General features: G+C 43.3%; 1 protein-coding gene across 1 annotated transcript; it reads right to left on the bottom strand.

Moving 5' to 3' along the window:
• On the bottom strand, positions 1-26,497 carry acbd6 (acyl-CoA binding domain containing 6). The gene is made up of 8 exons (XM_086116687.1): positions 26,030-26,497; positions 25,840-25,904; positions 25,405-25,501; positions 22,521-22,597; positions 19,507-19,612; positions 17,874-17,963; positions 2,014-2,044; positions 1-784 (listed from the first exon to the last, which is right to left on the bottom strand). The coding sequence occupies exons 1-8, from the start codon at positions 26,306-26,308 to the stop codon at positions 630-632; spliced, it is 900 nt and encodes a 299-aa protein (XP_085972813.1). The 5' UTR covers positions 26,309-26,497; the 3' UTR covers positions 1-629.

The following is a 26,497-nucleotide window of genomic DNA, read 5'->3' as shown; positions in this document are numbered from 1 at the left end:
TTATCGCCGTTATTTTATTTTTTTCCTTCCCAGGATGATAAAAACATAGGTCAATGTTATCATGGTTACACTTGTATTTTTCCAAGATTGAGTCACACGGTGAAACTAATTTGGGTGTTGGGCTGAAAAAAAAAATGGATACGATTGCTGTTTATAAAAAGAAGAGTACCGCCATTTTTAAGAATTTAATGGTGTTGAATGACAGACAAAGCATTCTTTGGAATGAAATAGAAATGAATCATCCAGCTGCAGCAGTGGTCAGAAAAGTTGATTGTGATTGTGGATGATAAATTCGAAGGTCTAGCCGCATCCAAAGATTCAAATACCTGACAGTGCTGTTGATAAATGCATTTCTTGGATTCCGAACCATGTCCGCCAACCTTAGTGAGGTCAAAATACAGTATTTCAAATGAAAAAGTAACACGGCAAAGCCAACTAACCTCAAAGGTTCGGGAACAAAACCACCCCCCAAACAAACAAAACAAAACAAAAACTATTCAAATGCAAACTGCTGGGGTTGCACAGTCTCTCACCCGGGAAATGAGGGATGCTGGGAAGTCTGGGATGCTGAGACGACAACGTGGGGAACGGGGTTCTGGAGACGAGGGGCAAGATGCCATCTTGCTGCTCTAGCCTTTGGGAGCGGTGTACTGGCGCAAGAGTGAAGAGATGGCGCCGGACTCTGTGACCTCTTCTGGAAGAGAACCTTCTATGTCTTTGATGGACGGGTCGGCGCCGGTGCTCAGCAGGAGCTCCACGATGTCGCCAAACTCGCACGCCGATGCTTTACACGAAAGAAGACAACTATTAGATCAGCAAGAAATTCTACCATGTCCGCGGAAATCACACGGTTCCCTTCGCAATGTTCATTTGCCGAGATTATGCCAAAACAACATTTAGGGGTGTATTCTGAAAATAGAGTAGTGCAGAATAGAAAGCCATGCCAACAAATCGCAGGGCACACAGAGACGAACAACCATCCACGCTCACACTCACACCTAGGGACAATTTAGAGTGTTCAATCAGCCTCCCATGCATGTTGTTTTGGAATGTGGGAGGCAACCGGAGTACCCGGAGAAAACCCACGCAGGCCCAGGGAGAACAACTCCTTTTCCCCTCTAGCGATGCCATGATCGCTGATGTCAGCAGCACAGAGGTGATTGACAGCCAGGCCTCTTCACCTCAAAGAGTGGATGCGAGATGTGGTGATACAAAAGCCAGCCGAGATTAGCGTGTGGCTTTTTTTCTTTTTTTTCCTGAGTGAGCCCTGAATTTGATGCATGTTTTATTTAGCCAGCGCGGCGTGCGCGACACGTGGCCGACGTCTCGCCTGGGCCTTGAGCTGTAAAAAAAAAAAAAAAGAAAAAAGAAAAAGTAGCTGGCCCTCAAGGGAGCCGTAGAGGAGGGGAACAATTTATGGTGAGCAGTAAACCCTCAATTAATCACTTGCCAGCCGCCACGGCCCTGTGCAAAGAGAGGTGGAAATGAATTTTCATTTTCTGCTATTTGTCTCTCGGAGTTCATCGCTTATGTTTATTAGTCATCTTTCTACATGCCACCTTCTTGGGTTTGCGGATGCATGTGCCAGCGGGTGACGCAATATGGCCGGCACCAAACTACCGGTACTCCGGTAAGGTAGGGAGGACAGATGGGAGCCGCTACGCACTAACAGAATCCGAAGGACAAGGGAACCGCCCCTCAGGGAAAAGTGTGTTGGGGCATGAAAGGGTCAGGGGGAGTCTGAGGACCGCTGCTGATTTCCTCAGGGAGGCCGGGCGATTATTAAGCAAACCACACGCACGCACACACATCTACCGAAACCGGACTGGAAGCTCTACACGGACTAGATACAAACATGCCTAAGGACGTGCAGACAAGGAACGGGTAAGCCTCATCAGGATGGAAAAGCGGCACAAAAAGTTGACCGGGGGGGGGGGGGGGGGGGGCGTTTCCCTCAAAGTACCGATGAATGAAAAAGTGAACAGACACCCGCATCAACAGCCGCCTTCTTACCATAATGTAGCGCCGTCTGTCCTTCATTATCCTGTGAAAGGCAAAGACAACGTTCAACAGGCTTGTGACGAACGAAGAATAAATCAGCACAGAGTTATGATAACGGAAAATAAATTTGCAGCCACAGAATTCAGAAAATTCAGCTGTTAGCATACCAATCAGTGGCTCCTTGTTGTGGACGGTTTGAGCGGGACTCGTTTTCATTGGCCCATGGGGGGGGGGATTATGAGGAGATGAGGTATTGATTTGGGAAACACAGGACTCAAACATGATCATGATCTGTCTGGTTGCTTTGTGCGATTCGGTGGTATTCAAACAAGTTTGACTTCTCTCTTTCAGTATGAGCACTTCACATGATTGATTATTTTTGTTTTTTAAGGCAGCTTTTGAAGTGGATCTATTGGATCAGCTATAAGAGCAGTGTCGAAATGTGATGTTTTGAAGCATGATTTATTTATTTTTTACTTATTTCGATGTTTGAGTGTGCAGTGAAACTCCTCGACAACAAAACCTACATGGGCGAAAATACCCCTTAGTGTGAAAAAATCTTCATGCCTTAACACCATTCCCACTTTCCTGCCCCCCACACAATGGGGGAAAAAAAACCTGTTGCATTATACGAAATCTTTTTGTCTGCTCTTGCCTCGCAACGAGATTCACTACAACAAAGTCTAATCCATCAGTGACCTCTACTGCTTTGTTCGGAAATGGAAACAGCAACCACCACACTGGTTTACACATGCGCAGTCATCCAGGAAGTATTTGTTATTGTGACTTTCAGACGCAGCAAGAACGTTGCATTGCTAAAATGGCGACAAAACGGACCTTTGGATGTCAAGCAGCTAAGACAAGAAGAGCTCTGACGCTGAAAGAGAGGGTAAAAGTGATCAAAATGAAAGACGGAGGAAGAAAAATAAAAGACATTATTCAAGAAATTGATGTCAGTGAAAGCGAATGCTGATTGTAAATTCCGCAATTTCTTTCCCGTTTTTCTTTCTACACTGACTATGTGAAGTGTCAAATAAGTGTATGCTCATACTTATGCACGATTGGAACAAAAATAAAGAGTACACATACGTTTGTGTGTGTGTGTGTTTACATCTGAGATTGAATTTGCAACAGTGAAAACCCCCCTGTTGTGAAAAATTTCTTGCTGCAAAATGATTTCATTGTAGAGGAGTTTCACTGTATTTCACACGGTAGCTATGTGACCCTGACACACATCAGTCCAGGGACAACAGAGAGATGAGTGTGAAGAGTCGGTGGTAGTCTGTGTGTGTGAATGGTACAAATGGTCGTTCGGGTTAAGGGGTCAATGGTAGAGACATATTTCTTGTTGGAAATGTGGCTTGAGGACAGAGCGAGAGGTGTGCGTCTAGGTAGAATAGGACTCAATCTATGACAAGCATCATCAACAGAAGATTCACTTCTTAATCACTGCTTCAGCCAGCCTTTGCACCTCGTAATGATGATGAATGGCCAAAGTGCTGCTGGGCGCCCTCAGAACAAAAGTCCACCGGGTTCACGTGATTGGAGGCGGATTAAAAGGCGGCGGCCTTTGGGGACATTTCCCGCTCCGCAGTGAAAACACCTCCAAAAGATTAAAACTATGTCGACGGAAGTGCGCGTTAGTCGTTTCCCCCTTTGAGATTTGAGCAGTTACTTTTCTTGCTAACTACCCAGTCTTCCTCTTTTCGCCTCCTGCCTTTTCTTTCATCTCCCTCTTTTGCCTCCTTCCCACCACTCTCTACTGTCATTACCACATCCACCTTTTCCCTCTTTCCCATTCACTCACCTCCTCCATCATAATCCCTCGGCTTTCATTCCCCACCTTTTTTTTATTTCCCCCTCCTTCCCTCTCTTCTTCAACCCTGGCTTTCCTCAATGCATGGTGATCCTATTGTGATCCTCTCTCTCTTTTCTTCACTCACTTTCTCTCTCCGTCTCTGTCTCGGGGGCAGCACTTTGGGGACCTTCTGATTGGATTAGAGCTTTCTATTCCCCGTGGGTGGATCTCAAACACAGATGCAAATCTCGACCAGAGAGTGGAAAACGGGTCGTAGCTAGCCCATGCCCAACAAAACTGGCAGTCTGATGGATGGTGTTAGATGGAACTGGCTAAATACTGTGCCAAAGTTGTAAAAATAAAACAACCTAATTAAGAAATCCTTCTTTTACATCAATTCATGTGAGTCACATGTGTAGCAACCTTGATGCAAACAATTTGTACCAACAAAACAGCACCCTCTTCTTAACGTCACTTAACAGGTTTTCAAAAAGGGTTGAGGTCTGGGGACTGACATGGCCATGGGAAGGGCTTGATTCTGTGTGGTGAACCATGGCTACAATTTTCAGTATGAGAGTATGCCTCTGCAATAAAAATTGAATTCGTTTTAAGGCTTTTAACATATCTTAAGGAGTGTTACCATTAATTATGGAGGGCACTGTATACTGTCCACACAATTACAATAAATGGAATGCCTCATGAACACCACACATGGATGGCAAGCGGTCTTAAAGAGACAACCACATTTTCCTGCAGCTAATTTAAAAATACATAATAAATATCAGGACTTGTTATCAACATGTTCTTGTGAAAATAGTACTTTTATTTGGGAACTCTAGTGCGTCCGGCATGAAAAGATCATCTCTCATACAGCAACAATCTAAATCTTTGTCTACATGAAGACCCATTCACTGGCTCGATCAAAATCGAAAGGTGACAGCGACTACACTGGTCACGGATTATGATGCTTCAGTTTAAAATGTACTTTTACAGGTACACATAGTCAACTAAAGAATTTGAGGGGGTTTAAAAATGTATCTACTTGAATTTATTTCTGCAGTTATTTAACAGTGGTTACTACAGTGGACAACTTATCATATTATCAGGTTACAGGGTGCATGCATTCATTATGGCATCAATTTTCACACATTTTTGCTTTACGCGAGCCGGTCCGGTCCCTATGCCCCGCGGATAGCAGGGGTCCACTGTATATGTGGCTATGAAGTTAAGTACAAGCACATATGGATATAACACAGACTTCAGTAGTCTCAACTAACCAAATAACTTAAAATCACTGGTATGTACAGTTAACAAAAATTTAATATCATCAGTTAAATGCAGATGTATGGTGGAGTGAATGTAGACAGTGTTTTGAATGCACTGTGTCGAGTGTGGCAATATGTGTGTGTGTGTGTGTGTGTGCGTGTGCGTGCGTGTGTGCTTGTGTGCCATGTGAGGGGTCAGTGGCCTGTCCTCTCAGCATTCCCTAATGCCCCTGAATCGAGGACCCAGGCTTGATGGAATCACAGGAAATTGGATTGTCTTCCATTTGCTTTGGAAGTAGCTTGGAAGAGGCACCAATCCCTCCCCCCCCCCCTCCCCCCATGCCCCTCCCCCACCCCAACCCGCTCGGGGTGCACCCCTGTTCCCATCCCATTACAGAGGCATGTTGCACCAAACATCAGCTTTCGCATGTCATCCAAAGTTTCCCCTTGCGGTGCAGAAACGTCAGCAGAGTGTTCAATAAAGCAGCTGCTTGCACAATAGCAGGAGCACCGGCACTGAGCTGTGGATCACCCTAATGGGCCGGACCAATATGCTTTAGGTGCGGCATGAATAAGGATTGACCTATTAGTACAATTGCAGTATTGCTGGATCTAAGTCACAACCATCTATCATTTCTACCACACAAGCAAGGTGAGGTAAGAGAATGATGATGATAAAGAATACAGAAAAACGCGTCATGCACTTTTGATACTTCAGCCTTGCGATTGAATAGGTCCGAGGAAATGATTAGATAGCATCTTTACATTTTTGTACATGCTTGTTTAAAAAAAAAAAAAAAAAAAAAGCCCATCATCTGCCGTCTGTCTGATGAGAGTGGAGGAATGTCAGATGAATCCGTCAAGCAGGAAGTCATAAAACCCTCAGCCGTACTTGAACTTCTCCGCAATGCAAACACGCAGAGGGACTGTCGCAGATGTCTTTCCTGGAAAGCGACTGAACTGGTTTTATACATGGATCAGCTTCCACAATGCTCTTGCCGCTCGGACAAGAATAGTCCAAATGTTGAGCCTAAACCGTTTACGGCAGCATTACATGGTGGCTTCAAGGGCATAAAACATAACTCGGTTTGGGGGATACAAATAGAGCGCAGACGTCCCTGGAGTCTGCGATACACTGGCAGCATTTCATTCTGATTGTGTGTCTGAACCTTGGATGGGATTTGTTTAGCTTGATGTTAAAGCTTGTCTTGTCAAAGCCAGCAAATACAACACTGGATTTTGCTGGACAAGCCTCAATGCTAACACAAAACCTCAGTGAGTACATATAAGTAGAATTAAAAAAAAAAAAGCAGGCAGTAGAATGTTATTTCTCAAAGCAAGCAAAACATAATGACCATGAAAATAACCACTCAACGATTGCGCTTGTTTGTATTCAATAGAAGATTAACTAAGCATTATATGATACACACCGGTATGTACTGTATATTGCAATATACACTCATCGGCCACAAGATTAGGCTGAGACGGTCGGAGGACTTTTTGAGCCATCTCGTCCAATGACTCTCATTAGAGTTTGCAACGGTGGCTAATGTTGTGATGGGGTGACTGTGTCTTCCGTCAATCAATCGCTGCTTACAATTTGAGACATTAGGGTGATTAGCTTCAATGACAGCAGCCGAGATTAGCAGAAGATGTCCACATCTTGGCTTTGTTAACGAGATGGCAGCTGATTTGATCTTTCTCAAATACAGATGGCTTTTGCATAGCGTTGCCGTTGGGGCGGAAACCTCGGACGTCCAAATATGGTCAATTTCATTTTTTTTCCACAAAGTGATACTTTTTGGTATGGCTGCCTCTCATCGTTTGTTCTTGTTATGCAATATGAATCGGTTTGAAGGGTTGAAAACAGCTTGAGAACAAATCTATTGACTCTCTAGAACTGGATGGGAAGCTTTGTGAAACTCCGCCACTTTCCTTACTCTGTGGGAGCCATGCGGTATTTCATTGCCTCAAGATTGAATGTCAGGATGGGTATTTTTTTAGACAATAAGGATTACTTAAGTTAGATACATTTGGGAATTTGGGAAGATGCTGTCCTTAAGTACAACCCAAGCAAAAATGATGGAATCACCAGTCACAGATGTTTATTGCGTTGTTTAATTTTGGAGGGAAAAAAAGCAGATCACAGACACGATGCAAAAAAAAAAAAGTTTTTTCAAATTTCAAAAAATGTTTAAAAAACATTGGAAAAAAATCCAGAAAAAAATATGATGGTCGATAACAGGTCCATTTTTAGAGCAAGCAAATGGGGGGGGGGGGGGGGGGGGGAATACAGAATGAGCTCATAAATTCCCGTTCTTAAAATTAACATCTGCCTAAGGTTAGATTGACTTCGTATCTGCAGTTCAACAGGAGTGATCGCAGCTAAGAGAGCTGTTGGACCAAGTGGACTGACACGAATTACGGCTCCAAAACGAGACACCCCAACTGAAACAAAGGCGAGGAATATCTTCTTAAAACAGGCAAATCGTCACGCATTATCACAAAAGATGCTGGTTGTTCACAGTTGGCGGTGTCTAAAATCTGGACCAACTACAAACAACGTTGCTCAAGGCAAGCAGCCTGGTAAACCAAGGAAGACACCAAAGCGTCACGGCACTGTCTTGAAAACAGAAAATGCACAGCAAATCAAACGGCAGAAAACTGGAGGCTGTTGACCAAATTGTAAGAAAACCGCCTGAAGGAAATGGGACTTGCGTACAAAAAAAAGGCTAAACAACAGCCATCATTAACACCTAAACAGAAAAACAAAAGCTGACAATGACACAGAAGTCATTGAGGACATCGCGGCCGCCTGTCAGGTAAAGGCACTGGGGAGATGGCTGTCATTACATCTTCAATTTTCATTACCATTTAGACACTTTCCTTATCCCATCAGTTGAAAGGACGTTTGGGGATGAGGAAGTCATTTTCCAAGATGATTACGCATGTAGAGCAAAAAGTCGTGAAAACTTTCCTTGAAGAAAGACACATAAGGTCGATGTCATGGACTGCAAACAGTCCCAATCTCATTCCAATTGGAAATCTTTGGTGGAACATGAAGAAAATAGTCCATGCCAAGTCTCCGATCTGCAAATCTGATCTGGCAAAAGCAATTGGAGAAAGTTGGAGCCAGATTGATGACAGGCACCGTTTACCACTCATTAAATCCGAGCCTCTGAGACTGCAAGCTGTCCTCAAAGCCAGAGGTGATGCGCACCAGCGGTGAGTTCAAGTGTTCTTTTGTTGCCGTTTTTTTTTCTTTTTCACAATTTCATGTTTTTTCTTTACCTCTGGATTTATTCCATAATGTTTTCTCTCTGCTTGGCCTAAACAAGTAACTGTTCCTGACTACCAGGTTTAGAAAACTAATAAAGCCAGAAAGTTGTCATTTGAAATGTTTTGTGTTATGTCTTTAAAAAATTAAATTAAACAACTGAGTGAACATCCTCCCAGACTGTTGATTCACTCTTTTTTTTTTCCACGGGTAGAATTAAAGGCTTTTTGTCCGTTGTCTGTTCTATTCTTCTTTATTCAGACTTTACACCCTCCCATTTCCCGTCTGCTCTCCGTCCCTGACAGAAACATTAAACAAGTGGGGGGGGGGGGGGGGTGGACAAGCACTTATAATTTATGATCAATGTGTGCGGCAGCTTCTGACTTTCATAATGACAGCAGCTGGGAGGGAGTGCGAGCGTGTGTTGGGTAAATCGATCGACTGGAATCATTGGCATGCAGATTCCGGCAGATCGCATTATGAAGAGCAGGTGCCATTAATCAAAATGCAGCAAGATGGAAGAGATAAAGATGCTGGTCACTTCACCGGGACCCATCTCCAACCAGAACAGTGACCGTGGTCCCAAAAACCTCAAGCTTCAGAAACTTTTGAAAAATGATTTTATGATGAATGACTGCAAAGCGCAGAACATACCGAGTGAGTTTTTGTGAGCGGGATGGATTGCAAAGACCCCAGAGACATACAAGTAAGAAGCAGTGACAGATGGCTTTCACTTTTACATGATTCGTTATGAGCCAACCATGTTACCTCAAAATCTTTTGAAACATCTATTTTGGCTCATTACATCTTTTTTTTTTTTTTTTGCAGGACTGACCTCTAGAACACGCCTCATCCTTTCGCAATGTAAAAGCATAGCTGCAGCATAAAACGACTAATTAGACCTGCAAATTGCGATAAGAAGTAGACAATCAAGCAGAGTAAATGTTGAGCATCTTTCAATAGCATGTTACTGATGTGTCTGTTGTATGCAAAGGTGGCTGCCCGCTGAAGTAGACGTGCAGATGCCTGAGTAAAAAAAATTTAAAAAGACAAAGTAGAAGTACTAGTTCAATTCCTGTACTTGAGAAAATTTCACCTAGCCCTCTGTACAAAAGTAAAATTTAAAAAAATTACAACTTTAGATGAATTCCACATCTGTTTCACTTGGTCAACAGGTTGTGAGAGACTATTTATTCCTGAGCATTATTAAACTATCATTGAGCAAGGCACTGAAATCGTATCTCCTTTGAGATTGGAAATTCAATTTCCCCATGCAGGCCAATTAAATCATTGATTATTTATTTGTGCAGACAGTTGAGTTGTTTGTGAGTGTGTGTGTGTGTCTTGGAATTCCAAATGACAAATCAGATGTGTGTGTGTGTGTGTGTGTGTGTATACTGTGCGCTTTACGTGCATGTGCGTATTGGGAAGGCCCCGGTGTTAAAAGGATCTGCTGGTGGGAGGTGAGGGAGTGGGGGTGAGGGGCACCCTTAATTGAATCTGAGCCTCCTTTCTGAGCCGCAAGAGGTAACCTTGCCACTCAGCGTGTGAGGACTGGCACCCATGGACAAATTAGCCTGACGCCTAACTCGCCGCCCTTCACACCGCCAGGGAGTGTCCTTCAGGTACCCCGGGTGCTCCCACTCAACCACCATCAAGCCTACGGCTGACATCATCGGACCAGTAACGAGGGTATAGATTGCAGGGATTTTTTTTTTTGGTGGAGCAACAACGGCTAATTTTTATTCAGTACAGTACAGCATCCTTGAAATGTTCAATGAACGTACAAAAGTTCAGTTTGGTTTGGTTTTCACAGTTATGCGCTTCCCTTGGTTGTAAATCTGTTGCCTTCTACCCAAGCACAGCCCCCTCCCCTCTTGGCGCCACCAAACGTGCTTGTTCCCATGGGATGTCTTAGCCTCCATTACGGCCATCAGAGAGGAGGAGAGGGTCGAAGCCAAGAATGTACATGGCCGGGGGATCCCCCCCCCCTGGTCCCCCCCCCTCCGTCCGTCCTCCTGCAGCTCATCGATGATGTTTAAAAAGAAATATATGAAATAAATAAATGCAAAAAAGAGTGTAATATGAAAATCAATGGCCAGGCGAGCGGGGGGCTGCGGCGGAGGCAGCGGGAGTAGGGATGGTGGGAGGGGGTAGTGGGGGGGGGCTCATAAAGCTGAGTACTGCAGGAGACTGATGGAAGGCAAAACACTTACTTTGTTTATTCTCTCTCCTCACCCCCCACTCCTCCCACCCCCTCCCCTTTCCATGCACCCACCGAGTTTCCAGCTCTTACTCCCCCCTTCTCTGTCTGAAGCAGTCGAGGACAGCTTTAATGCTCCTGACAATTTATGTGGATGGTTAAGAACGATGGAAATCAAATAGTAGGATGTAGGCGAGGCCCAGTGAGTGGCCAATGAGAACGAAACAAGAGCTGATGAAGGCAAAGACGACTGCTTCCTGCTGCAAGGCCTCTCTGGACGGCAGCATCACTGTCAAGTTACCAGCTCGCTCCCGTGAGTGCTGGCATTATACATTCAGAAGCGTGTGAATGTCTGAGCGGCTCCTTTGACACGGCAACAGATCTCATTTCATTAAGTCGAGCCGTGTGGCGACTACTTAATATGAATCCGAGAAGAGCATCTCGCAGATGTGTTCATAAAAATGTAAAGTGCGTGTGATATATGCCGTTTGAATTTTTTTCGTAAAACTACGGCTTGCTAAAGTAGCCAATGAAAAGGGGAATCGTCAAAGTGGCAGGAGGGAAAGGATCTTATCATGCTCCAGCGCTAACCCAAAACCTCTAAACTTTAATTCACTTTCGTTGGTGATACTGTACTGAATATGAATGGAGAGTCGCACATTTGTGAAAGCATTCATTCATTCATTCATTCATTATCCGAACCGCTTGATCCTCACGAAGGTCGCGGGGGGTGCCGGAGCCTATCCCAGCTGTCTTCGGGCAGTAGGCGGGGGACACCCTGAATCGGTTGCCAGCCAATGGCAGGGCATTTGTGAAAGCATGCGTTTATATTTTCCAATATCAAAAATCAAGCAAGGACCCCTGTATGGGAGCCTCATAACTCCAAATAAACATAACTACTATGTGCACTCCTAAATAAGATGTGAATTATTTCTTTTTTTAGCATTTGCATATTCATGACCAGTTTAATAGAAAGGAACTCAACCAAACTGAGTTATATTTGGTGCGTAGCCGTCATCGATCGTTGAGTTGACGTGTACTCCTGCCACTAACAACATGGCTGCAAACAGAGAGGAACTAGTTTACAGAAGCACTGTCAGTGTTGATAACTTGGTGACTTTTCTGACCCCGCCCCCGAGCAACAATTTTTCACATATTTGACTCGTGACTTCAATGCCATCAAAGAGACATACGTGAGTGGAATTGTCTTCGCACTGTTTTGCGTTTGACGAGAAAGGAGCCCAGGGAAGGTGATCACAAAGTCAATCGTGCTACACATTGACAAAGGCACGGTGCCCATTGATGCGTTGCAAATGAGTTATCCGCATGTGCGAAACGTTTGAACCCAGGTACTGTATGTGTTCCGAAGCTGCAAATATTTTGCCAATGGACGCCTTGCTTCACCTGTTCAACTCTCCACAAAGAGGTTTTTATTGGTCCAAAAAGCTAATAGGGGGGGAATAAGTGATTCGTTTGTCTTACTGGCGCATCTACACCCACATTCAGGTATTATAATAAAACATAATTTTGACGTCGTCTTTCAAAGGAAAACATTTGTTCACATTGATGTGTTAGTTATCTTTCCCCCAAAGACAGCCGTAAACATCACAAAATACAAAAATAAATAAATAAATAACAATACAATCCTGTTGCAGACCTTACCGCACGCACCGGAGGCAGTAGTGCCATAAAGTTATAGGAGAGGAAAGTCGTCAGGCAGACAAACTTGTAAAGACGAGAGCAACATTTTCCAGTTATGCTGTCATTGGGTCTATTATAAAGAGGTAGTCAGATGGAGTGCTCTTAAATATGTGTAACAGTGTATGAAGCAAACTGCAGCCGAGACCGGCATTAATCAGTCAAGCGGCGGAGGGAGCCGAAATGTGCTCATTCCACATCCAGAACGAAATAGTCATGCGCAGATATTGTGTGATTGCGGCACATTGCAGAGTGAATTGATATTTATTCGGTTTCTCCGGAGTTTTTCATTTCTCATTTTTATTCCTCCTTGTGCATACGAATCTGAAGCGCTATGGAGAAAAGGTTGCACATTTACACCTGCGCACGTATGCACAACACACTTGGGTGCACACAATTATGATGAATCTTATTGGGTATTTGTTATGACTGGCTTGACTGAGCCATTAGTTATAGGCGGTATTGCTCGGAAAGGGGAGCGAAGGCAACCTGTAACAATGGCTCCAACATTGACTTTCTATCAGCCGAGCGCGTGCGTGCGTGCGTTTGGAATTGTGTGAGCTACAACAGACGCTGAACAGGGAAAAAGACGCCCTCCCCTTCCAAATGGAGTGTAACCATGTTTTTCGTGATTACTCGGCTCCAAAAAGTCAGACTGATATTGAATGATATGAAAACTAAAGCAATTATTTTGTATTTCTGATAGGCATTGAACTGTTTGTTCTGTAAGTTTGTTCCTATTAAGCTTCATTAGGGAATGAACGTGTGAAATAATACAGAACTCCCTCTGTCACAGGTTGACGTCATAGTCATCAATTTTCAGGGTAAAGCCTCTTCATCGGCTCTATAAACCAAGACTGTCCAATCCTGTACCAAGAGCCACGACAGAAGCACCATGTCGACTTTGTTGTTTTGTGTTCCTCGTCCGCCAATTGCGGGCCAACCTTGCGATCGGATAATTATTACTATTGATCTAGCTGGTCCCGGCCGGAGACTTTTGTTCCTTCGGCTGCGGAATCTGACCTCAATTAAGTTATGAATTTCTATCTGATAGACTGGGAGCACTTGGGGCCCTGCTGAGGCCACGCTACGACGCTGGATTAATTAGAATTAGCGGTGCTGCGAGTCGCCCTTTCCGCCTCATGGATCATCTTGTTTTAATACAACGTGGAGGCGCGGGCGTGAGCGAGGGAGACAGTCACGCGTGAATATGTGACACCTGCTCTGCCACGTCCTCCGCTCACTTCCTCTCGGTGCGCCGTGAACAATGTGTCCTTCCTGGCGCTCTGTTTGCGTGGCGTTAACCTGCATTTTGTCGGGTTAATCCCAACTTTTCCTCCACGCCTCCGCCACTTACTTCCACTAATCAACGCTCGAAGTACCACATTGTGTAAATACACTCTGGGCTGCTCGCGACCTTTGTGACCGTCTGCAGCGCCTCCCGAAACTCATCGGACTCAGGTTCCCATGAATAACTGCACATTTCCATGGCAACTGTCTGGCTTATTGAGATGTTTTCGTAGAGGAGCTGGTATTTGCACCTGAGAACAAAAGTTGGGGATGTGTGGGATGACTGAGTGGTGGATGTTGGACCGAAAATGACCACACAGGCACACACATTCATGGGTGTTAAATAACGCTGAGAGACTCCCAAAGTCACCAAAGCATTAAAAACATAAACAGTCACTGTCTCAAATGTGTGGGAGCCTATTCCGTCCAAGAAAAAAAATGAGTCAAGGGGTCATGTGTTCATTCACGTCTCTGAATTTGTCTGGTGGTTTTCATGAAGAGGAGGAAAAGAAATCTGGTGAGGGTATGGCGGAGAGCAAAAAAGTCAATTTTGTGGCAGAACCATTTTACATACCTATCGTTAGGGAACAGTTACAAAATGTATATAGTAAAGTAGGAGGGAATTAGTTTTCTGCTTTTTGGGGGGGGGGCTTTTTAAAATGCTGCTGGAAGACACTAATTTGCAGAAAGTGGCAATGCAGTAAGCATGATCATTCAATGTACGCTGTCTTATCCAAAACTATATTTACAAATTAAGAATTGAGAAGAATCACACTAGGGTAAGTGTACACCTCGTCAAAGAAGGGTGATCAAGCTTTTTATTTTCTTGAGTGGCAATCCCACAATAGCCTCGTGTGTCACAATTAATGAGTCAATATGACATACGTACTTCCCTGCGCGTTTTAATAAACAAGCTGACTTTTCAATGGTTAGATTGCCCTTCCAATTCCACCCTAAGTTTGCCATGTTGTTCTTCAAAACACCGTTGTCACAAAGCATTACGTGGACAGAGACACAAGTGGGCAAGCTAGCACGGTTTTATCCAAGGACAAAGTCTATTTATGGGGAAAAAAACACAATAGAGAAAAAAATACATAGATTGTACATTTTTAGTAAAAGACAAAAAAAGAAACAAAAAAACGTGTTGTGCATTCGTGAGGCAACAAAATGTAATTATTTTAGCTATTTTTCAGAATAGCACATGGTAAATGATAAAAAAAAATAAAAATTGATTACCAAATTACAGTATATGGGAAATCCGAGTGGGGTAGGGGGTGCTAACTATGAATGATATTGACAATCTGATCAATTTTTTTTCCAGTTGTGATATGATGGAATGCCTTCAATGAATTTAAGCCTCCGCCTCATTCAGACTCTTAAATACATTCCAGCACAGTACACGGCGCCGAAGTACAGTTTTTCAACTGTCATTTCCATTATTACGTGAAGTGAAAGTGTACTTTGCACACCGTGGGCCTGTCCCACTTTTACGGAGCTAGTGGCAACATGGTGAGGATGGGGTTTGATCTACAGTTGGCAGGTGGCAGAGCCGTGATCAGTGTATTCAAACGCGCACGCACACACTCCTATACACCCACGCACACCCAGATCTATTGTAGAGCCCCACCCCCAAGGCTTGATCCAGGATTAACTATCAAACGAGCCCTTAATGCAGGTTACCGGGGTTTGGGAACAATTCACTAAAACAATCAGTTGATTAATTTCAAACGATTTCCCTTCTCAGCCAGTCAAATAATACTTTTTGTTCAACTCTAAAGCCCCCTCCCACCTTTTTTAATCAACAAATTAAGCATAAATCATGTTTGATCTTTATTTACTGGTTGCTCAGCAGTTGGTGGAGGTCAAGAGAGATTACCCGTGGCTTCAAACAAACATTCCTCCATTTTGCTTGTAAATTGTTTTGGGTTTTTTCTTTTTAAAAAGCTGTCACAGACTTTGGCCACAAAGGAAAGATTGTCATTACCGCTTCTCTGATTAAATGAAAAGTGACAAAAAGGGGGTTCAAGCAAGTTCTAATAAGAAGGGCATCGTTCCACAAGCTTTAAATAATGAGATAATTTGGCATTGTGAGGGAGTGCTATGATTTAGACAACTATATTTTTCCTCTCAGCCACCTCATAAATCTGCTTCCAATAACACTGCTTGTCTAATTTCTGGAATCTCTCTCTAATGAGACGTCGTGTTGCAAAACACTTGTGAGTTTGACCGCCGCTGTGATCAGCTAATTTTCAGCCCGATACTTGAGTGTTGGACTTCTACAGCGCCAAATAATGTTTGTCACCGAATATCATAACTTAATGAGATTTCTGGATACTTTTTTTGAGCAACTACTGACCATTTAGGAGACTTATTTACACAAACAAAAAAAATAAAGTTAAGCCAGAAATGAATGTAGACCACCACAACAGAATAATCGTGTAAATTTGTAAAGAACATTATTAAATTGATCAAATTGTGACATTGGGGATTCCAACAGCGATATGCTGAAGCGAATAGTTTAAAAATACAGGAAAAATCTTCGTGTAGAGGAATTTGTGTATAGAATATCCATGTATTTTGATTGATTGCTTCATTTCCAAATAATTAGCACATATCTGAAACCTTCAACATCTGTATCAACTGCTGTCTGCCAACTGCGAGAAGGAATCTGTGCAGGATGCAAATTATTTCAACCAGCATGGGCAAAGGTGAATATTTCTCACTCGGACTGAGTGATCCACCAGTTAAGATCTTGTGACGGAAACGAGAAATATGCATGCTGCCTTTTCCAAAAGGAATAGAAGCCTTGATCTACTGTTGCATCTTTATAACAATGCTCTATATCATCAGTTAGATGCTTTTTTTAATATAGTTATCCCTCAGTTAAGTCCTTTATGAACCATTCCCAGCAAATCCCCCCCCGCTCCCCCTCCCTGCATCGTTGGAAACAAAAAGGCCACGTATGACCACACAAAGTCATTTGTGAAATGTCCTGATTATGTGGCTTGTGCGACATGAAACAATTTGCTTGATTACTTCCAATTGATTCGGCCTTACGGTTAAAGCCTCGGTGTGCAACCTGGTGGCTGTGTCGTGCCTTCTGAGCAGACAGAGGACTAATTTCTCCGATGTGCAGCTGAGCCAGCTTACAGTCCAAGCTAAAGCCCTCCTGGATTGTTGTGCTAAACCTTGGGGAGGCTAGAGGCTACACAAGTAACCAGCCAGCTCTTTTGGCTGAAGCTCTGGAGGATTTGTCCGGGGTTCGACGTGAATTAAAGGTGACTTTCGGACAGAGGTTCAGGGGGAAAAGTGGAAGGAAAGAAGGATCTGAGCAGGACAGAATATAAGTTATGGTTTGCTTGAGAGTATGTGCAAGTAGAGGTAAACTCCACACCATCTCCTCATTCACACTATATCTACAAGGAAAAACAGCATTTATCGGATTATTTTGAGGTTGTGGTAATTGATGCTTTTGAACATTCTTCAGAACTTCGCATGCGTTTCATGGTATCAAGTATGGACGGACATGATTTATTAACTCATTCACTTCCAAAGACGTATTTAGATGTCTTTTCAGACGCCACACATTTAATCCCAGCTCCTCATTTTATATTGACTGTACTTGAAAAGGGTTTGAAAGGGAGTGAATGGGTTAATTCAGAATGTTGTTGATCAAGTAGAATTTCATTACTCAACTATTTCTTGAGGCTCATGCTACACATTTGACCTCGGTCAAATGCAAAATCCCCACAACGAGAGGTCAGGTATTGCTTTGATGCCGCTGGTTTGTGAGTTAGCAGGCGAACACAAAATCTACACAAGCGATTGAATGAAAGTTTCCACTTGTCACCATTAATTGGGCCCAAGTGTGACGGAACCCACGAGAAGCAGCAGATGGGAGGGGCAGGGCCTTGCATGACTTTTCTGTTGAGCTTCGGAGAACTTCTACGCACTAATGAGTGCTACTTTAGTTGCCCTCCTTTTACTGAGGTAGTTCAGATTCACACCATTGTCGGAATTAAAATGGACAATACTGTCAAATGATTGTTAATATTCCCGTGGATCATTAAAAAAAGTTCTCAAATACAAATCGCAAGTATAATGTAAAACTGGTTTCTTTCATCAAATTTCTTCCTGTAAACCTGAAAACCTCCATGAAAGGTTTTATCTTCAATATTGATGTCTGGCCAACCTAAAATAAAATCCCTGAAAATGTTTTTTCTGATGCTGACCACCCTACTTGCTGTGAAGATGGTCACGATCCTGCTCAGTCCCTCAACTAATCAGATTTCTTAACATATGTACGATGCTGTCATTTGGAAAAAAAACAAAAGTGCCTACCTGGCAGTTGATATCGGCTTTGTGCTGCAGAAGAAATGAAACCAGCTCCTTGTGGCCTCTGTCACAAGCCCAATGCAGCAGCGCTCGGCCCTGCAGACGCACAAGGACAGGTCTCAGCATAGGAAGCCGTTTCATTTGCAACAGTTATCAATTGGGTTTGACCTAAGGGCGTTTGTTGAGCTTGTTTGGGCAGTAGATGCATACGAAGATGACCATAATCAAATTAAAACATGTCAGTCTTTTCACTAATAGAAAAACATATATACTGCTCCTGTTGTATTCTTTAAAGTCGGAGAATGAGGCCTCCGCGACAAAAAGCAGCAAGTCTGCAGGTTTGGTTGATTGGGCTGGGTGTGTGTGTCCCTACGACATAGATCAGCAGCCCCCACTCTATATCATGTTGAAGCGCACACGCACACACACACGCACACGCACACGCACCCGCACGCACGCACGCACGCACACACACACACACGTTCATTTTTCAGTGGGGGCAATTAGGTAAAACAAACTGTCCGAGTCCAATTCTGCCGTTTAAATCATATTGATCACCCCAGCTGCATGTTAGAATGGATACTTATGAAGCGGGTCAGAATACCAATAGGCTTGCCCCTCACTCCTCATTCCTCTCTTTCCACTGCGCTCCTCAGGTGTGTGGCAACTGAATGATGCTTGCATCATTACTAAAGACCAGTTAAGTAAGAGGCCAATGTAACTATTAAGCGGAGAGCTTTACAGGGGCCGCAGTGGACTATCATGAATCAATCAGGGTATTTTGTTCAACACAAAAAGTGAACTTACCATATAAGAGCTTTGTGCTCAAACTCAAGATGAAATTCAGCATCAAGGGTAACAGGCAAGTATGGAAATACAGTATACTGGAATTTATTGAAACAGTGTTAAATTGTAAAAGTTAAAGGAGACACTACATCACTGACTTGATCTTTTACCAAGCAGCCGGAATGATTTGCAATTATGTGTGAGATCCCTTAGAAAAAAGTCATGCTTATATGCTTTAAATGTATGATTAATTCATTTCGGTTTGAGAGAATGAGCTACCTGAAAAGGTCCCCTTCAAAAGGCGTTTCGAGAATCATTTAGAAACTTAAGCACTATACACCAAACAGCATGACTTTGAGAACTGCCTTGCATTTTTTCCCCCCCTATAATATTCATGCAGAAAATTAAAGATGTATTACTGCTGTGGTGTCCTCTCTATTAAATGGCTGTTTGTAATTATCACGAAATAACCTTTAAAAAAGTAATTAAAGATTAATTTACAAGATCATTACGCTGACGAGTTGGATGTCTCCTAGAAATATTTCTCCCATGTTGAGCCTCACAAGGCGTGCTCCTCTCTCTCTCTCTCACACGCACGCACGCGCGCGCACACACACACACACACACACACACCGCAATGTAAACGGTCACAGGTCCTCAGCCTCGAGTCTGGCTGTTGGTTTATTCAAAACTTCACTACTGCCCTCTGGTGTCACACTGGCAGCCCTGCGGTTAGGTTTGAGTTCACACGCATTCTCGTGAAGAACTGCAGTGATGAGCAAGGAAATGTGCCCCGTGTGACCCGTGCTGTGCACCACGCGTGAACGTTTTTCACAAAGGGTCTTTTTATTACCTCTTCGTCTTTGCAGTTGATATCCACTTTCTGGGAGCTGATGGCCTTGCTGATTTGCTCAATGTTGTTTTCTCGACAGTAATCAAAGATGTTCTTATCCTCTTCTCTGACAAAAAAAAAAAGGAGAGAAGAAAAAATGATGAGACCATTTTTAAAATACGGTAATGATCAATTCTGATAATTGATCGATAATGGAGGAAAACAAGTGAGGCAAACGTCAGCAAACCATTTCTGGTAAGCTTATTTGTTGTCCCTCCCCCTTGAAGGATCACATCAAACGCACACAGACAGATAACACAACCTCTGTCTACCTCATGCACAGGCAACAACCACACGCCACATCCCCTGGGAACGCTGACGTACAATGGCTACACAAACACACCTAAGAGGCGCCATCCCACCTCTGATTATCTCTCTGCATCTCTAATCACCTGCTGGCATTGGGGACAAGAGTGAGTGCTGTTGTGGTAGTGGCGGGGAGAGAGAAGGGGTGAAATCTCATTTAGAGCTTTACGCCTTCCCCTCCCTCTTACTCATGCTGGCCATTCAAATTAATTGAATTTAGTGCTCTATTGTGTGACAGACAGCCCACACACCCCTCTGGTGGGTGGCTTCTGTATCCCAAAGGCCCAAACCTTGCCAGCCGCCCCCCGTCATCCCCTCAACGCCCCAGCTACACGCTTTCTGTGCTCAACCCAACCTTGACCCATAACACAGTGCAGCCACAGTGCCCATACACACAGGGTGGAATTTTGCTTATTGGTGGGGGCAGGTGACACCATTTTCAAGGTTGAATCCCTTTAAAGAACCTCTGTTTTGCTGAGCTAAATGGAACCAGTATTTTCTGTAGTCTTTTTTTTTAGTTTCTCTATTAGTTGCATGTTTTCCAGGTGTAAATAATGCTGTGGGTTGGCGAGTGATCCATATGTCCTCTTCTCAGACAGGTACCGAACGCACGCACTTATTCAGAAGTGAAAGTTGGCTGTAATCAGTGTGTCCAAGTGGACAAACTTTTTGTGAGGTTTCACAGTATTTGGCCTAAGTTGTCTGTAGTTCTCTGCACCTCGTCCAGAAATTGAAGGAAATAATCCTCACTTTGTTAGTGCGATAGGAAAAAAATAATAATACAATAGCGTTGGGCTGTTGCCGATTATTTACGGCCATTCACCAGTAACCTAGTGCACCACAAATCAATAGTGGAGGAGGTGAAACGTCCTGAAACTTGTTTGTACTGATTAGGAAATAGAGGAGGAGCAATGTGTAGGGATCCAGTGCTTCTCAATACGCTTGTGTTGGTTCCTGATCACAAAAAAAACAAAAAAAAACCCCCGTTATACCAGTAACCAGGTCATGTGTAGATAGTTGAAAACAAAATCTGTCATTGACTCCTCACAATTTAGTTGTTTGGAGTGAAGCTATTTTCATATTGTTTCAACAACACATTCTCTCATCTTACTCCCCCTCGCCTCCCTCCCTCCCCCGGCGTTGTGCCCATCAGCCTGTGATGAATCATGAATAACTCATTACACTTTTATCACCGCTACGTTTTGTATGATCTCATGCATTTACATATTCCTGATTACCGCCGCAATGTATATTCATGATTTTCCTGTTCGGACACGCCCACTCCCTTCCTTTGCCCGATGGCCACGGTGACCCCAAGTGCTCCTGATGTGCAGCCACCATCCGTCTCCCACAGTAACTAATCCATCGGCCAGCTCACCAGTCTTTTGTCAATGATCGGACAAGGATGCCAATATTATACACTTTAGTGCCAAAGGGGGGGGGGGGGGGGAATCTTTACATACCAAAACATCTGTATTGTGTGTGCCTGTAATTCTACAATGTGATGCTCTACACACACAGAACAAACAAATGATTAATGCGGCTCCTGTAAGCAGTGTGAACATCAACAGTGCAGCAATGCATGCTGGGAAGGTCACCAGCTACCCAGTCATGAAAAAAAAAAGCTCCTCATGTGCACTGTGTGTATACGTGTGTGTGGGCGTCCAGTCTGATATACGAGAAGATATGTCCTTCATCCATCAGACGAAACTGGCCACACACACACACACACACACAATAAAGAAGCAATGAGAAGTGAAATAACTCAGCACCTGCTACCGTCAAAGGGCCCAAGGCAACAAAGCCTCCCGACCTGCGTTGATCAGCATGTTTTGTCGAGGGGATTACAAACGGGGCGCTCAAAGCCTCCTCAATCACACGCTGATCAGCTCGGTAACGTTGTGATATTGCAAATCAATGCTGCTTTTTATCAATACACACAAGCGCGCGTCTTGAGAGTGAGGTGAGGGGCGATCAATGCAATTAACTCTGACAGGTGCGTAGCTGTTGAATATTGAAGGGGGAGTGTTTTGTGTGTTTGTGGTTGCGAGCAAAGATGAAATTGGAATGCAGCAGAGCAGTCAATGTGACAGTGCCGGAAAGTTCTGCTTGGATTCGAACGCAATCGCGTTGAGTGTAGAGAGGTGGCACATGTACGTTTGGGCACGGGGGCATGATTGTTAGCTGCGAGTGGAGTCAGAGTTCTGGGAATGTAAATGTGTGCCCACCACGTTCTCATCACGCCCCCTCTTTCCTTCAATGCTAACATAATTATAAAGGAGAGACACTGGCCGGCGTCTCCAAAAACCGCGCATACTAATTATGAAGCGAGAAACCAGCAGGATTCAAACATGTCACTTCAATTGCCAAAAGGGCTGCTTTTTTTTTTTCATTTGGAAGCAAGATGAGGTCTTTAAGCTTGAGTAAGTCTGCCAGGCATGAGGAAATGGGAGAAAATATTCCATTAACATAAATGAGGAGTGTGTGTTCTGCTCTGTTGAATGTAATCAAACAGAGCCAAGCCAAGGACCAAGGCGATGCAGGATCAGCCAACTCTACAATCCCGCTGACTTTTCACATTCTTTTGTCAAAGAACAGAAGCTTTCTTTCAGAAAGTGCTATAATATATTTGGTGGGCTTTTTGTGTACAGTATTTGTAATTCTACTACCTGATGGTCTCCTCTTGGTACAAAGAGCTGACAGCTGCGCCTCCGAAGCCCGTTCTCCTTTCTGCTCCTCGGCTTTCCTGTCACACACAGATCACACGCACGAGTTAGTTAACATAAATAAATATGAAAGAATCACACTGGTGCACAACTTGACAATGAAAAATCCTAAACGTGCCACAATCCTTACTTTGGTACTGCTAAGAGACAAAAGTTCAGGCCCAGGATTGATGTATTAGCAAGCCTGTACAAAACTGTTTGTTGTGTTTAACCTTTGAACTTCTGATGCATAAAAAAATAAAATTTAAAAAAAAAAAAGAAGGAAAATGCAAGACGGGTTTCAGACCCGCTCTTATAAATAATAAATAATAACCACGGGAGCAAGACACCTGTACATATGCTATGCCCCTGGCAGTAACACGGTTAATGTTGTGCCAGTAAGTGTGTGATTGTTTGTGATTTTCAAAGTGGGAGCTGTTCCTTCCTTGTGAGAGGATTTCAGGCAAGATTTAAAGACCCTCACCTAACTTCAAATAGTTTAACCCTCTCAGGGACAGCGGTTACTACAGTGGAAAGCTTATCATGTTATCAGGTGACAGGTTGTCATTATTGGTGCATGAAACGGTTAAAAGGTATAATGGGTTGATTTTTAAGTTCTGTTTCATGATAATTTTTTTGGTTTGTGAAGGCTCACTTTTCAACACTGCAAAATTTGGTGACGGGGTGGCCTACGGACCAGGCAAGAACCCAAAATGTTTTGGTTTGGATGTGAATAACGATGCAGGTATTGCGCCACTCTTTCCCAAATGTCTCAGTAAATATTACATGCACCCGAATAAGATTCAGGCATGCGCATGAGGTGGGTACTCAGTTTCTAATCCAACAATTTGGCTTTAAATAGGCCTGTGCCCAACTGCATTATCTCCTTTATGGCATTCCTCATTAAATTTGTGTTTTCTTCCAACCCCAGCCTATTCTTCAGTGACTAAACTTGACTTCCAAAGAAGCCCACGCAAACCTGATTTCATAAAAATGGAAAAAGTAGGAGGGGAAACACGACAAGTGAAAGAACGGTGCGTGCACTTTTGGGACAAACTAATCCACTTGCGAAACAGAATATTCGCTGATGCGCTGTCCCTGCTTCCCTGCAGTATAATCTAATATAAAACCAGTATCTTCTGAACAATTGAAGCAGGAACAAAGGTCGACTTCTGGCTATTATTCTCGGCCCGGTTTCTAAGTCTATACACTACTTATTTAACGGCGCTTCCAAGATAAAGGCTGTAGTAATAGAATCAGCTTCTTTTCAGGTTTGGACATTTGCAGGCAGCATGCTCGACTGCCTCACTGGCATTGTGTGGCAATGAGGTAAAGCCAGCAATTATTCCCGCTCGCTCCTCTCCAAAGAAAAAAGAAGGTGTCAAGCGTGGTCGGGAGCATGAGTGTGACGTCATTAAAGTGACATAAGTAAGGAAGAAGAGCAAACAATGAATGGAGGGTTAAAGAGGGGAGCGGGGCCACATTAACGGGAAGAGGACAGGCATTGAACATGGAGGGAACAAAGAGGGAGAAACAGTGATCAGCAGAAAAGGTGCACACAGTCATGAAGGGCTTTTCAGGCACAAACACTTCAATTCATTTTGCCTATTTTCCCAAAGGCATCCTTATGTGGACTCCCTTTGCTAATATTCACCAAAAGACATACAACAATGGAAAGTTCTTAATCCAAAGCCTATATAGTGACATTATCTATCCATTTTCTATCGAGCTTGTCCTAACTAAGGCCACGGATGAGCTGAAGCCAATCCCAGTTGACTTTGGGCAAGTGGTTTGGGTAGGCTCACATTTTCATGATGACAGTTTCAATGTGTTTTACTCATTCAAAGATATCCCATAAGAAAAATGTTTTATAGAAATGTTGTTTAATGCATGCACAATTGGCAGATATGTTATTGCCGTTAAATGTGTATTTTAATCTGAGTAATGTTTTTTTTTTTTGGTAACGAATTTCTCCTTTTGCCCTGTGGGTCATTTTGAAGAAAAGGTTCAGCTACTTTACTGTGCAGCTGACAATAAGGCCTTTAATATTTTGTCATATTCTTCCTCACACATTTCGCCTTGAGCAGTGTTCCAATGAGAAGCTCAGAGTGCAATATTATTGTTGTGACGGAAGAAGTCTGCAGTTGCCCTCAAGAGATGCCTCACCAGGGGCAACACAAATTCTCTTGACACAAGAGCGTCAACGGTCTCGCTTGTGTCACACTACAAACAGACACGGTCCATGACAACGTCTTGCATTATTCAGTTATATTTTTAAAAACAACTGGTTAAAAACTGTCGTGGAGGTGTCTATTTTTTTCCATAAACCAAAGATTATAATTGATGCAGTGAGACTGACCTCTACTGGCAAGGACACAGCACTGCATTATTTATTTAAAACAAACAAACAAACAAACAAAAACCGTCAATCACAAGGTACAGAGAGTTACAGATAACTGGTCACACTCACATTGCACCAGCCCTGAGTAGGAACCGAATCCCTGACGCCTGCACTGGTAACATTTGATTGTAAATAGCAATTTATCCAAAGAAGCTGTGATTATTTATATTATTTAGCTCATTTGAAAGAATTTCAAAGAATATTATCTGATTGGATCATATAGGGTATGATATATATATATGTGTGTGTGTGTGTGTATATGTATAGGGTAGCCTGTACTACCGGAGACACATTCCTTGTGTGTTCTACATACTTGGGCAATAAAGATGATTCTGATATCGATCTGAAGTTTAGATAAATTAAATTGAAATAACCGTAAATGCTAAATTGGAACAACAAACATGAATATTGGTTTAAAATCATTTCATTAGTAATTACTAATATTACCCTCCTGCTGCCTTCAGGGTCTAACACGTTGACACAGGAAATATATTCTTGCATTGCATGCTGCGGCTCCATGTCCCCAAGCTGCTTCCAGGCCTGCCTGAAAATGAAAAATTCACATTGATAATTATCATTCATAAGTTTAAGTTATAGCTCATGAAGTGCTAGTATTAGCTACTGAATGTGTTTTAAAACGTTCTTGTACAGTGTTGTTCCCCCAGATATGAGGGGTAATTTGTCAGACACCAACAAACGCTTCAGTAAAGTCAGCAAACAGTGACTTGTTGAGGGGACACACTCCCAAAGCAAAAAAAATAAATACACAATTCCACATGAGCCAGAAATTTGGGAATAGTGGTGGTGGGACAAACAAACAATCCAAACAAGAGTGTGTGGTTGAGAGAGACAGAGGGATTGAGGGAGGAAAGCTATACGTACCATTTCCTCTGTCCTTCGAAGTCGAAAAAACCTGGCTTTTGCGTATTGCATTTTCCCACTTTGACCTAAAAAAAAAAACAATTATATTATGCACCTGCTCACTTAATAATGAGTGATAACAATTCAGTGTTTGGTTCATTCATGATGCTAATGAATGATGGCTTAACGGGTCACAGTATCCATGACTCGCCTGTTTGTACCGGGCATAGAGATACAGTAGCTGGTCTCTGCTGGCTGTTTGGACCAGACTTCCAACACGGTCGGCGGCAGACTCAAACTCCTGTACCAGGTCATCACCCTCCAGGCGATCTCCCGCCTCCATTGCCCCGTAGTCAGATTTACTCAAACCCAGGTCTGAGTCAGAGTCCGAACCCGCTCCACCGAGGGGTTCTCCAGTATCTGGCCGGGCCGGGTCGGTACCTGAACCCGTCGCAGTGTCCGGAGAGGATGACGGCGACCTAGATGCCATTGCCTTGCCTGGTGTCGGCGGACCGTTAGCGACGACGTGTGGCTTAGAATTGTAGGGGAATTGTACAGCGACAACAGAAAACTGCGGTCCGATCGATGTTAATGAAATGTATAAGCTGCTTCTTGTTTTAAAATTGTTAGAATTGAAAATGTTGACAGTCGGATTTATTTCCGCGTTTGGTCCGTTATT

Source organism: Hippocampus guttulatus, chromosome 7, assembly GCF_054856545.1.
Source record: "Hippocampus guttulatus isolate MCC_2025c chromosome 7, RoL_Hgut_1.0, whole genome shotgun sequence".
Classification (NCBI taxonomy): Eukaryota; Metazoa; Chordata; class Actinopteri; order Syngnathiformes; family Syngnathidae; genus Hippocampus; species Hippocampus guttulatus.
The sequence above is the reverse complement of the archived record's forward strand: the minus strand, read 5'-3'. Positions and strand labels throughout refer to the sequence as shown.